General features: G+C 50.4%; 2 protein-coding genes across 2 annotated transcripts; both read right to left on the bottom strand.

Moving 5' to 3' along the window:
• Positions 1–3,316: 3,316 nt before the first annotated feature.
• LOC128722092 (ATP-binding cassette sub-family G member 5) lies at positions 3,317–14,039 on the bottom strand. The gene is made up of 8 exons (XM_053815915.1): positions 13,986–14,039; positions 13,497–13,796; positions 13,117–13,415; positions 12,903–13,046; positions 4,426–4,593; positions 4,150–4,361; positions 3,740–4,070; positions 3,317–3,666 (listed from the first exon to the last, which is right to left on the bottom strand). The coding sequence occupies exons 1-8, from the start codon at positions 14,037–14,039 to the stop codon at positions 3,366–3,368; spliced, it is 1,809 nt and encodes a 602-aa protein (XP_053671890.1). The 3' UTR covers positions 3,317–3,365.
• On the bottom strand, positions 4,506–9,446 carry LOC128722091 (uncharacterized). Its single transcript, XM_053815913.1, has 2 exons — positions 9,131–9,446; positions 4,506–6,888 (listed from the first exon to the last, which is right to left on the bottom strand). The coding sequence occupies exons 1-2, from the start codon at positions 9,437–9,439 to the stop codon at positions 4,762–4,764; spliced, it is 2,436 nt and encodes an 811-aa protein (XP_053671888.1). The 5' UTR covers positions 9,440–9,446; the 3' UTR covers positions 4,506–4,761.
• Positions 14,040–14,390: the final 351 nt, after the last annotated feature.

Genomic DNA, 14,390 nt, shown 5'->3' on the forward strand with positions numbered 1-14,390 from the left:
ATCGCTCAGCCACGCTTCGTTGAGCGCGCGGAAAAATCCATCCTAACGATGGCGTCTTCTTCTCAACGCCAGTGACCCCTTAAAAAAGTAACCCATGCCTGGCGTGTGTGGAAGCGCCGATTGTGTGCATGTAAATCAACAATGCAAATTCCGCCCGCGTTCTGGCGCCATCACCGAAGCGCACACAATTTGTGGCTTCAAACGTCAAGCTGGCTGGTTGCTTATTACTTGTCGACGTCTTTTCGTCTGATCATACGGCGGCTCGGCACGTTGAGGGTTCTGCCTGGTGCTACACCGATGATTAGCCCTGTTTACTGTGGCCAGAGCCGGTGGTCAGTGGTGGCGCGTTCGTGCTGATGAAACCGTGTGGTTAAAGCCAAATGCCAGCACAGGCAGAAGCTCACAAAAAATGACACGAAAAAAAATAAGAATGGACTATCCGAAGGGGGTGCGCAAGCCGGCAGATGGAGTTTTGTGTATTTTTGCTTCAAGTCCGCCTCGTTTGCGTTCCATCGATGGTTCCCTTTTCTCAGGCGCATAATTCACCAAACGTGCTAATCACGTCACTCGGAACAATGGTGCGCATGAGGTAATGGTGGCTGATGCGGAGGAGACATGCTAGATGGAGCGCAAAAATCTCCCCAACACGGGCGCGCCAGATCGGAGCGATCTTAATTGGGGTTTAGCTTTGGCAGATCGTTGGATTCATGAGCTGTTTGGTTGAGTGGCCAAACTATGCCTAGGAGATGATTTTTTTTCTGGTCGCATCGTGGCAAATAGCGCGATAAAGCTTCCTCATTTGAGACGGAATCGTGTGTGAAAATCGCCAATGCGGCACAAACGGGGCTTAATTGGAACAAAATTTGCAAGTACTTGAGCCCTATAAATACTGTGAGCATAGATATTTGTTTTTTTCATGGGAGTGATAATTGAAATGATAACCGATAAAGGATGAAAATGAATGCAAAATATCTTCACAGCTGCATCTTCAAAGCATATGCATTATACCTGACATTGAACCTTGTTTATATCGAAGAGAACGTTCATAATTTTACATAAAAATGCATATTCCATTGAAAAGTTATGCTTATTTTTGATTATATATAATGCTCTTATGTCTATTAGATAGTAAGAAAGATGTCTTCGTATTATTGGCTTAAAAATTGGTATTTAATTGGAATTTATTTGTATTCCTGGTAGTTCTGAAAAAAAAACCATGGCCTGGGATGTTAAAATCTCCATAAAGGCACAAGAAATATTCTCCGAGGTCGTTAGTTGTCTAAACATAAAATTACATCGTGCTACATTACCAATTAAGAGAAACGATAATTGTAAATTGGATATACGTTCCAGTTTCTTGAGAAAAAAAACAAACCAATGATCTTAAAATTCCATTGCACCTAATGCTCGGCATTGTCAATGTCACTGGCAGCACCTAATTCATCCCACGTCATCGTTATATTGCAGCCTATTCCCCTATCATTTCAGCCGGCCGCGGTCATCGAAAGTTAGCTCACAAAACCACAGAGCCCTTGGTCCCCTAACTTGTGCCCTTTCGGTCGGCGTTCGACGACAAACTCACCGACAGTCCGGAGTGCCCTTCGATGGTGCAGTAATTACCCCAGATTAATGCCTTCACGTCGTAAACATGGGCACCGAGCGAACGATGCATCCCAAGAACATCTGGAAGCTCACCACTCATCCCGTTCTCCATTTGCTCGTCCACACGATGACCTTAATGGGGCTGTCGCACGGTGTTTGAAAAAAGACAACAAAAAAACGCACCCCCCACACACCTGACAAACGCACGTCCATCTCACTGCCTGTCGTTTGATGGGTCCTTCACGAAGGTCCACCGAGGGTTGCACACGCAAGAACCTAATGAAATACTTGTAAAGTTTAACTTCACTGCTTCGATTGTTCCCACACGCAGCGGGCCAGTTTTACGACGCAACGATACACTTTCCTTCGCTGTATGCATTCCCGCGAGCTGCTCATGTAAGCGAGCGACCTCTAGCGGCTGTTCGGGGCCATCATCAACCCTCCCGCTTCTTCGTACATCCGGTTCGACTTCGGGGTCTAACGAGAACGTGGTAGCCATCTTCCCGGGCCACTTGTCGCACCGACGTCCGGCTGCGTCGTGTTAATGGTTTAACGATCGTTAAATCGTCCCTCAATCGAAGCCAAGCAACGAGACCCCCGGTTCGGTTGAGGTTTGCGACGTAGATCAAGATCGGTGATCCTGATTCCGGCGGCGGAAACGGCACAATCGAATGCCGAATCTAAAGCACCGCTCGGCATGTTCGAGGGTTTCTGTTTATTGCTATTTGCAGATGAAAATAGGTCTTTTGCAGCGGCGCGTAGTAATTAGCGTGACGACCCCGCGCTTTTTCGGCATCACTTTGGCAGGGTCGTGATAGTGGTGCCATGATGTCCTTCATTCAGTGGGGAGGAAAAGAGAAAAATACATTACAACGAGCAAAGCTAGAAGTCTAAAGCATTCCCCTAGCTAGTGCGATCTCATTAATGAACATCTAGCCCAAGCGTGAACTTGGTGATCGAGGAATGCTGTTGGAAAATTGAGTCACCGGACGTGACATCCGCGAATGTTACGGAGCGTCAGTAGATAGCTTCTAACATAAACATAGCCGCCTTGAATGCTTCACAGTTAGAACTTTGGATGGTATTTTCGGTTTCATGATTAACAGGTCTTGAAAACGAAAAGTAAATTAAGTCTTCAATGTGCTCCAAATTTCGTCTATTCAAGATCATGTATTGATTACTTAGTAGCTTCGGAAATTATTTCCTGTATTCGAAGAAATTTGATACTATTTCGCAGTGGCTATTTTTTTAAACTGAATCATAAATTTTATGTTCAAGCAAATCAAAAAGCTAGAGAGTTAAGTGCATAAAGAAATCATCGAAAAATAAGGGATGTTTGCAATGATTCTACTTTTACACAAGCTTGCGTGCAAATGCGATGAAAATCTCAAATTGCACACTACGTTGAAAAGAAAAGCGTTGCATTCTATGAATTGCATTAAGTTTCGTGGTTTAGTTTTATATTAAAAAGTGATTTAATTTATGCAGCAACATTGTACGTTCAATGGTAGAACGTTTTACTGAGTTTCTCATCAGAATATCAGTACTTTGAGTAAATTAATTAATAGTCCCCTGCGAACATCGAAATGCAACGTATATTTGACTTACCTTAGATCGCGGAATATTTCTTTCATTAAATAACATACTTAAAACGCTCTAATAGGTAAAATTCATGGATGTAATTTATTAGAATGTATCTCTCGCACAACATAAAGTAAATAGTAACCTTAAGTTAAATAAAATACCATTTAGAAAAGAATGCTTCAATCTCGAAACTTTCGCCGCACAAAACGGGGCATCGGCAGCAGATACAAGATCATGTTGAATGCGCACAACCCGAGTGCGAAGGCAATACTGGCGGCAATATCGGTCGTTTCCTGTGGAGTTGCGCGTCCCAATCGCTCCATCAGGAAGTCAGCAGGCTGAGGACAAACGATCCCATTCGCCGGTGTGCAGTTCATTTTCCGACCTAAGAACGTGGCCGTATGCAGCAGCGAGCTGGCGTACTTTGTGTGCACTCCCTTGGCGTTATCCTGCAGCCAGCCGGGCAATCCTTTGGTAGATCTTTTGAATATAAAAAGATAAACAGTCTAGTGAGCAGAAGTTGGAAATTATTTGACATTCTGGATTATCATACCTGATGGTACCGCTGGCCAACGAAAGGCAGATGATCAGTATGTATGACGTGGCGATGGCCGCATTTAACTGCGACTTCATCACGAGCAGGAACATAACGCACAACTGCTCAGCAAGGACGAAGCTTGTCCAGAGGGCCACCAGCAGGTAAGCGAATGTCATGCCATCTGGATTGGAAGGATCAAGGACCAACGGATAGAGCACACATGCGGCCAGTGCGGACGAGATAAAAGAGAACGGTATCGAGACGGTGTTGTACGCGATCAGCATCGTTGCGCCAGTGTATAATCCCTCGGCATACTCCTGACAGAGACGTTTCCTCCAAGGTGGAACTGCAACAAACGGGTGGAAACGGGTTAGTATACCAGAAGATCAATCTGTCATTTTCCGAAGCTTCCGGTTCGCACTTACATAGTGAGATTGTGGCCCAAATTCCAACACCATAACTCAGCGCCAGTACGCTCATGATTAAGCCACCCTTGCTGAAGAATCCGTGCGCATCGTCTCCAGTCTGGCTGTAGAACAACCAAAGCAACCCCATCGTTACTGGGAGTGCAAGAAGACGTAAGAACATAGCTTTCATTCCGGCGTATCCGCACGAGAAGGTGGCCGCTAGCAAGCGTCTGAAAGTTGAGGTTTCGCGATTACGGCTTGATCATTTCGTTACACAGTGCGAGGATTACTTACAGATACAGGATGCCCCAGACCTTTAGCTCGCCCGGTTTGCCATAAGCCAGTGGAATCTTTCCACTACCGATAGGGTTGATCGGAGCCTCCGGGATGGGCGTTTCACGCGCGAATCGCTCTACCAGAGCCTCGATCTGTTGGCTCGATTCCAGGAACCGGTCACGAGACCTATGAAAAGCGAAAAATTCAGGACACAGATAAAACATGATGCTCGCTGCTGCTAGAGATCTTCGGATGTGGGTAATCAGTAAAGGAAAAGTCAAAAAGAAGGACCGTCTTAAAAATTAATAAATATAAAGTTTATTCTCTTCTGTCCTTCCGCAAATCGCACCCGCTTCACGGGCTGCTCACGTTCTGGTGGAGGTACATCACCATGTCCAGCTCACGGTCGCTCAACGCGAGCCGCCGCTTCTGCAGCTCATGCTGACCGGTCTGACCGAACAGCTGCCGCATCTCATCACAGGCCGCGGGAATGTTTAGGATACGCCGGCACAGGCGCTTCAGCAGCGGATACGCCGTCTCGGTGCGCCAGTACGACATAATATCAACCGCACTCTCGAGCTTCACATCTACGTACTGCTGAATCTCATCGTCAACGACATCGTCGCACTCGAGCTTAAGCGATGCGTCCATAAACTCGTAGAACCGCAGCTCAGCCGCCGGAAGTGAGCTGCGTCGTTTTCGGGACCCGTTCGCACCGTACTGACCCCGTTTAACGCGCTCGATGCCCTCGAGATCAGCGTGCAGGTGATGCCGGACTCGAGCCAGCGTCTCATCACGCTCGTCGTCAGGCAAAAAGCGAAGACCCTTAAATTTTGGGTCGAGAAACACCGCTATGCGGTGGTAGTCATGCAGTGGAAAATGCTCCGCAAGTTGAGCCACCAGCGTCTCCTTCAGCAATCGCACTTCTTCCTCATCATCCGGCTCAGGGCGGAAGCTGAGTTCGAGCTTTTTGCGCCACAGCACCACCTCGCTAATGGTGACACCCGTATCCGACGCCAGGGTACGGATGGGCTCACGGAATGGCTCCAGGAACCGCTGAAGGACCGCGAACTCAGCCGGTGCCGATTCGTCCTCGTCCGAATCACCAGGCGCACCCTCGATCAGGAATCGCTCCAGGTACCGGCCACTGTCGCACTGGAAAAGCTCGAGCACGCGTTTCATGATGCCCCACAGCATGGTGACGGCACACGGAATCAACTCGTACTGCTCGCGGTGTCCTCGGAGTGCCTGTTCCGTTTCGGTGCTATCCGGTGCATCACACGGAGGTCCTCCGTACACGAGCTTAATCGGTTCGGAGAACGTCCGCGCAAGGCTGTCCTCGATAATACGCTGCAGGTGTTCAACGTACGCGCCCTCCTGTCCCGTCACATCGAGCGTTTTCACGTGCAGTGGCCGGAAGTAGTAATCGGAAGCAACCGTGTACGCGTTAATCGCAACGTAGCTGCGCCTTTCGTGCTCGTGCCGAAACAAACTGAAGCTAAACGTCAGATCGCAATCGGACAGGACCCTGTTAAGTTGGCTTTTGGCCTCATGGTACATCGCGGGTAGGACGGAGTCGAGCAGAGCGTCACGGGATGCCAGCAACCCTTCGCTTTGCTGCCCGTAAAACGCTCCAATGTTGACCAGCATCTGAGCCAGCGTACGGAAGCTCGGTTGCTCGAAAAGGTCCGCACTTACGATGCCCTTATAAAGGACACATGCCTGCTGTCGTACGAGCTCGTCTTTTACGTTCTGCGGCAGAACCGTTCCGGTGCCATATTTCACCACCCCACTTGCACTCGTTGCACCCTGAGTTCCTGAAGCCACCGCACCTGACACCGTCCCCGGTGCCGTCGTCGCCGCTTGAACCACTTTCCCACCGATGGCAGTGGCGGACGATTTCGCACCAGATCCGGCCTTTCCGTGCGTGGCACTCCAGCTACTGGACACCTTCGGTTCGAGCTTCACCTCGACACCGGACGGCAGTTTGATTTTACACCGATGCCGCAGTAAACTTCCGGTTCCGGTGCTAGCCTTGTGGAGCACGAGCCAGCCGCACTCGAGGCAACGCACGTAGTTCTGCTTCACGCCACGATAATACATCGGCATGTAGCGCTGCCAGGTGCTGTTGTTGTTGTGGTGCTTCCGGTACTCCAGCTCCGGATCCTTTTCCGATATCATCCGCTCGAGCTGATCCTTCGTGAGCAGGTGCGGGTTGTGCATGGCCGCCGCTAGGGCACCCGATTTGAGCATTTGATCCGTCAGCTGGTACGTCACTTTGCCCATTTGCACCCGCATCACGTTGCCCTTGGCCGGGTAACAGGTAACGGTGTCGGCGGCGGTCAGTTTCCGGAAGGACTCGTCCACTTTTCCCGCGCGTATCTGCACTTCCGGTTCCGGTGGGGGTGCCTCATCGTTGGGGGTGTCCTCGAGCACCTGCACTAGCACGTGGCCCTCTTCCAGGGATACCTCCGAATCGGCCTAAAATAGAAGGAGTCTTTGTGATTAATCAATCCTTGGTTAAATGTTGGAGGAGGGAAATTGCGCACGTGAGACACAGAACAGCGCCACTAGCGTGTCCGAGTTCGTTTAGGAAACCGGAGGCACACATTCGCCCGAGGAAATTTTCAAGGAAATCGCATGGGTTCCATCCCGAAAAACGGGACGTCACTCAAAAAGCGTCGCCATTTTTCGCACCGACGCCTCGGTACCCAAAAGTCAACAAGTGGTCGTGTAGGGTTGGCACACGCTTTTTTTTTCTTCTCACTGTCCGTTTTCTTCTTCAGCTGCCCCCGAGGCGGTGGCTAGAATACAAGCGCGGCGCCCCAGCAGCGTGCAGGGGAGCCATTTTGAAGTGCACGAAGCAGGCGTAAGAAAAGCGACCCACGAGCGACGAGAAAAAAGGGAAGAAGAAGCAACCGCAACAAGGCGAACGAATACCGGACCAAAGGAAACGTGAAACGAATGGTGTGAACACGCGAGCGGCGTGTGCACGGGGACGACGATGATGTGCGTGTGGTTGTGTGTGAGTTTACCCACCGTACGTGCGTCATTCTACCATTCTATTCCACTGTATGCATGCCTTTCCCAGGTCGCCCTGGAGCAGGCTCCTGTGATGCGAAAAAAAAACAAGGCGAACGAAAATGGGAGAACGAGAACACGCCACCCAAAGAAAAGCCTGAAGCACAGGAAGAAGCCACGAAAACCGAAAGCCCAGCAAAGTGCCTCGCTGCCGACATGCCGCCGGGGAGGAGTTGGTAGGCTGCACGACACCCTTTACACAGGACCGCGAAAAGGAAGCCAGCGCAAAAGAAGAGTGGCGCCGTGATGCGGCAAAAGAAGCGACGACGCTCCAAGAAAACCGTTCTGGAAGGGTGGAAAAAGCCCACCACCAGGCGGGTGGACGAGCAGGCGGAAACAATGGCCGAACAACGCCGTTCTATTGCGCGTTGTGCAATTGCCGGAGGGAAGAGATTAAAAGCGCCTCGCGACGAAGCACGCGAGATAGAGGGAAGAAAACGAAAATGAAACCGTACTTTCACGACCGCACGTCACGCCAACCAATGGCAACAGCGGGTGAGTGGGTGGGATGGCGTCGGAACGGGGGACAGAAAACACAATCACCCCCGGCGCACCCGCGACCATACTGGTAGGCACGAAAGGGGGTGCGAATAGGGGGAGGGAAGAAGAAAATTCAGCAAAACAAACCCCACTCGCTGCGAGGCACAACAACAAACCCGGTGTTTGCGTTTTTTAATTGGGGAGCGTGAGTGTGAGCGAGAGAGCGTGAGGGAGCTAAAGTGAGACGGAGAGCCGTGAACGGAGAGTAAAGGTTCGCTCTCGCCTAGTGCAGGGATGAAGCGTTTGCATTTCGGAGCTAAAAGAATGCATTCTACCTGATTTCGTTTTTTGAAAGGATCTACTTGACATTCTAGCTGTCACTGTCAGCATCCTTTTGTTGTGATGCAAAACAAAACAAAACGCAAACAAGGATGCAAACTGCTATTGGGATCAAATGATGGCAGTAATTTTAGTAATTCACTTGCTTTAATGCATAAAATATCACGATTTTGAGTGTGAAGGAAACAAATTTTAACATGTTTGACTAGGGGAACTGTCAAACCCCTGGAGCTGGAAGCCCACAACGAAACACGCTCTTTTGCGCCCCCATTCTCTCTCTCTCTCTCTCTAGGTTGCGCAAATTTATTCGCTCGTGCGATCTCCCTTCCTCGCACGCGTGTTTTCGCGCAACCCGCGGTCCACCGATGCGTTCCGGTCGGACCGTTCGTTCCAAGAGAGCTCACTCCACTCTACTGCTGCACCGGCCATCTCCAGTGGACGCGTGAGCAACGGAAAGCAAAAAAAAACAGACGTGACAACGCTGTGACAAAGCACGGTGAAGCGAAGCACCCTCCCCAAACGAAAGGGGGTTCGAAACGCTGGACGGGGCTTACGGCAGCAGGGCTAACAGCAACAAAAATATGTCGAGTCAGATCGCGCCTGCCAGGCGAACAAAAAAAGCACGCGCGAGCAAAAAGGACAGAACACGCGCGTAACTCAACTCCTCGAAGTGATTGCCTCGCAATGGGGTGATGTTTCCGCGTGTACAAACGCGCACGGTGTTCTTGTGCGCCGGCCATTCTTGTGCGCCGGCTACACCACCGCAGGCGGCCATTTTGTCTGTGTCACGGCGTGGGTCACGCACGGTCACCGTCAAGCTTACCTGTATTTCTGGTTCCGGCAGTTCCTCCTTGATGTTGGCCAGCCCAACGGGCAGGTAAAGCATCTGAGCCTGAGCAGGTGTTGTTGATGCTGTTGTTGCTGCAGGAGGCGATGATGCCTCGCAGGTGGACGCAGATGAGCCACTGGTGGAGGAGGAGATCGATGAAGGTGCACTGGGAGAGTTGCTGCTTTCCTCGCTCCCACTGCCACCCGAACCGACGCCATCCTCGGGAGGACTCATTGGGGAGTCCTCTCCCATCATTTCACCATTCATTCCCACCGCATCAACGTTGGCGTTGTCCACCGGCATGTTTGACGGTTGACCAGCACGACGCATTACGCTCGCAGGTCCTTTTTTGCTCGTGGAGTCTTTCAACTGTTTCGCAGGTCCTATTTCTGCACAGGCACCTTTGCACAGCAACACAGCCCGCGTGTCAACTCAACGTGACATTTCGCACTGTCGACTTTGTTTCGTTGCGTTTGCTTTTTTCTTTTCTTGTTGTTTTACTCTCCTCCGTCACCTGGCGCGCGAATGTATGGGTGGTATGTCCTTTCGGGTCGATCGCAGGCTCACAAACTTCGCCGACTGAACGAGCACCGGACGACAATGACGGACATCGTGAGGTGCACCGTTTGCTCGAATTCGCGTTGCTGGCTTCGTGACGTGTGTGCGTGAGATGACGCCATCGTTCCGTGCCACCAACCTGTGTGATGGCCGTGGAGCAGCCACGCACTCGCGCACTTCCGCCGATTGCCCACCCAACCAACCTTCCTCCCACTGGATGTCACGGTGCACAGGCACACGCACACACCCGTACGGGTTTGTGGCGATTCACGATTCCAGCAGACCGGTGGTTGTTACGCACCGTGACCGGGAAACCCTTCCCGAAAACTGTCACTCTCGCAAACGCACACGGCGTGCGTGCGTGCGTGTGCGCTTGAGCCACGCACACGCTAGAACTTTCTGCCCTTCTTCTCACGCCACGCCAATAAACGTGGAGGTTTGATGATTAAACTCGTGCACGATCTGGCAAAACCGCGTCAACGTGCTACCGGTTTCGCTCTCTCGTTCTGGCGAGTGAAGGGCCAAACCAACAAAAAACCGCCGCTCACTCGCGCACAACAAACCGTTCTCTCTCTCTCTCTCGCGCGCGCGCTCTCTGTCTCGCTCCACCGCCAGCTGTGCGGTCCGGTTCCGCAGGAGATAACACCGCACAAGTTCACGTCCCGGGGTCGAGTTGCGTGCCACTCTCGCAGGATTCCGGCGTACAATTGAACGTGTGCGAAGTCAGCGGTCACGCTCGAGCCTCGGTGCCGGAACCCGCTCGAACGCACACACCAATCTCGCTCATTCTCACCCCTATTTATGCGCTCTCTCTCGCTCACTCACTCACTCTCTCTCTCTCTCACTCCCTCTTTTGCTCACGGTGCGTTCTCACTAAGGGTTCTCGAGCCAAGCGCGTCCGTTTCTTCTCACGAAAAAAGGGCACAGCGCGGAATTCAACATTCGCCGCGCTTGTCCACTCACTCACTCACTCACAGCTCCGGTGTGCGGTGTGTTCCTCACGTTTCTCCGCGTGCCTCCGCAACCCCGTTGGTCACGTTTTCCCGCGCGCACGCTCCTTCCCATCGTCCTTTCTTTCCAGCCATTCCCAGCCAGGTGGGATTCTTCTGCCGTTTTCTTCGCTCCCGGTTTCACATGACCCTCGCAGGGAATCCTGGGCCACCGTCTACCTGTGCCCTTGCCCGGTTCGGAAAGATTCTACCCACCCCCGGGGTCCCAGCATCCCTTTCGTGACGGGTTGCGTGCCGTGTTGTGTCGAGATTAAATCGAAAACCACGAGGCAGGGTTTGGAGCAGGAGTCCGGTCAAATACCAGCTTGAAATTGATGGACATTAAATGGACCAGAAGGAATGCTCAATTTCGTAAGCAATCGAGGGGAAAATAAACTCGATTCACGTGAGACTCCAAAAACGTACGCTCTATTTGCCTCTCGGACAATACAGCGTCATTTCCGTGCGCTCCTTAGGTCCAGCGTCATGCGTTACCGCAATCCGCTTCATACACCTTCGTGACGTCCCAAACCCAAGCCGGTGCCATTTTGCGTGACTGCGTCTGGCTTTGGGTTTCCCACTTGCCACCCTTCGTTTCCACTTACGCGTCAGCCCTTTCTACGGGATGCTCTTCTACACGGTTAGGCTTCTTGTGCATTGCACACCCGTAGGCCTCCACCCACTCTCCACCACCCTTTAGAACCACCGTGGCCAACGAAGCCACGCAAGACGCAAGTGTGTCCTCTCACCGCTCACGTTGATGCGAACGCACGCAACCCCTAGAACGTTCAACTCTCGTTCGCCAAACCGGACGCACGCACATCGTCCCTTGTTCTTTTCCTCATTCACTGCATCTCTCTTTCTTACGCTCAGTCTTCGCACTCACTCGCTCTTGCTCCCTCGCGGTCGTTCAGAGGAACTTTTTTCATTTGAGACTGGTGTGCCTCCAACGTACGTCACAGAACGAATCGTGCAAGCAACACACGCCACCAATACTGTGAGCCGCTTGAATAAAACCACCGGCTTGAAGGGAGGCTCGTGAGAAAAAGCGTTCACTAGTGAGATGAAACCCAGTAGGCTTCACCGAAGACAGGTGAAAATGCAGTGAGATGTCGCTCACGTCACGCCAAAGGGCCAGAACAAAGCAAGCTCAAATCGAAACGACGATTCGTGACGTTTGGACAAAACTTTCAACCAACCTTTTTTGGCCACCTAGCACGATGTGGTCGATTTTTAACGTGACTTTCCGCACGTTACTGCCTTCTAACGGCTCGGCAGCACGGTGCATAACGTGGTGAAATTTGATGCGTGTTATCAGCATTGGGGGAACACGTGGTGTTATAACATTCGTGCCATCATCACCGTGTTCTATGTGACGCTCGTTACGCGAACAGCTTCGACGTGAAATTCACAGCTATCACGGATTAGGTCGTTATGACACATTGTGCAGTGGCAGTGAGTCTAGTGATAGAGCATCTTTTTACATCATATTTTATTTAAACAAATGAGAGAAGACTGTTTTTTTTTATGGCAAAAGGATGTTCATAGTCACTGATATAAAGACGTGAGCGGATGAAAAAAATCAAATTTAACCATATGATTGAGAATAATATTTGCAACACGTGTTATAAATGCTACGCTTTCTCATATTTGTTTAATGTTATCTATTTTTTTGCCTTGTGCTTGAATTCCATTTCTTAGGAGATCAAACCATATAAAAGAATAAAGGTTCCAAATACTACAATTCAGGTCATCGTAGCAATATTGGTATAGTCAATTGGTATGGAATGAACTTTGAAATCCTAGATCATAAAAGAAATGTCATTGGGGATTGAGAGATCATTTCTCAAAAAATAGAATTTTAAAGTACAGTGAGTAATCTCGTAATGATAATAGTACCTATTAACAACGTTTGATGTATAATGGCTTTTGGTGAGATTAGGAGGATTATTATATCAAAATGAAATGGTTTTTTGATGATCATGTACTAATAGCACTAATTGACTTTGTGACAGCATACAATTTCAATGTATGAATTATTACACATTTAATTTATACATAGTTGTTATTATTTTATGTAGTATAAAATTATTGATGCTAAAAATGTAATCATAAACAAATAAAAAATGCCTGTTACTCAATTTTTTTTCGGATTTCTTGCAATAATGCAATATTACAGTTTGTAACAGGCATCAAGAGTAAAATATGTACGGACTTACCTTCTGTCCACCGTTGACAGACATAGGTAGTACATTAGAGGATTTTCCAGCTGTGGACAAGGAAATCCGATGCCGTGAAAGTACTCCAACATCGCTCTGGTTCCTCCAGAATACACGGCACCTCCCAGACACAGAAACAGTGCCCTAAAATATTACGCATACAAATGTTACTTCCTCCTGCAAACGGAAACAATCGCGTTTGTGTCCGACCTACCTGTCCAGAAAAGGAAACACATCCGATCGAGGCTTCTCAAGCGATAGCAAAATTCCACAGCCCGTCTTCTTGGCTGAGTTGGAAAGGATGCTTATCAGCAGGTAAGCGCTGAGTGGGTCTAACCCTTGGGTCGGTTCATCCAGCAGCAGCATGACGGGATCACGCACCAGCTGGATGCCGATCGCGAGACGCCGCTTTTCGCTTATGTTCAGGTTTTCCACCTTCTTATGGGACACCTGCGAGAGGGCAAGATCGGCCAGCACCTGGCGCACTTTGGAGCTCTTCAAGTAACCGCCCAGCTGAAATGCACAGGAAAAGAACCGGCATTAGCATAAACTCGAGCATCGGTAAGGGATCAAGTTCCTCGTTCGGTGCCTTACAATCGTGGGTGTGTAGTGAAGCGTCTGCGAGACGGTAAGGCCCGGAATGAAGTCACAGGCATGCGTGACATATCCGCACCGCTGCTGGAACAGGGACTTTGTGAGGGGTGCTCCATTCAGCAGCACTTGGCCACGCGATGAGCCATCCGAGCGGCGCGCGATGACGTCTAATAGGGCCCGTTTTCCACTGCCCTTCGACCCGAGGATGGCCATTACCTCGCCACTGTGCACGGTAAGGTGGACTCCTTTCAGCACCAGAGCCGACTGTCCGCCGCCATTAAAGCAACCGCCAGTATCAACCTGCTCAAGCACAAACACGACGATCCAGCACGGCGAGCATCAAGCCAGAGCAAAATCAAAACAAAAGACATCAATGACAGCACAAGCGAGAAACCTTGGGTTCCCAGCCACGTTCAGAGCACGTTCGCACGGTGCACCATGGGCAATGCGCACTCACGCCTCGATCACCAGGGAATTTTTCATACGTACCTCGGTCGTGTGGTAGATGTTGTGTGCTTCAAGCACGTAGTCACTCCCAATCATGCTTCACACCAAGCGACGAACCCGATGAAAGCAAACGTCGATCTCACAATCCTCGCGGCACTCGTGAGTGCGTTTTCGCGTGGGCACAAAAGTTAAAGCGATCGTCTTGCAACTGGGCACAACCTGGTAGTGATGTGTTGCGCAGATCAACACGGACACGGACCGGTAACAACCTTAACCGTCGACGTTGCGATTCAGACTGCTCACGAACGCGATCGTAGGACGGCACTCGAGCGTCGGTCTTGGAAGGGAGTGAACCGTTGGCCGGATTTTCCAACACAAATGGAACCTCGCGCACAGAGCCTCGTTTTCCACTGGTGTTGGTGGAACAGTGAAATTGGGGCCCTAGCA

The sequence above is a fragment of the Anopheles nili genome, chromosome 2, assembly GCF_943737925.1.
Source record: "Anopheles nili chromosome 2, idAnoNiliSN_F5_01, whole genome shotgun sequence".
NCBI classification, from domain to species: Eukaryota; Metazoa; Arthropoda; class Insecta; order Diptera; family Culicidae; genus Anopheles; species Anopheles nili.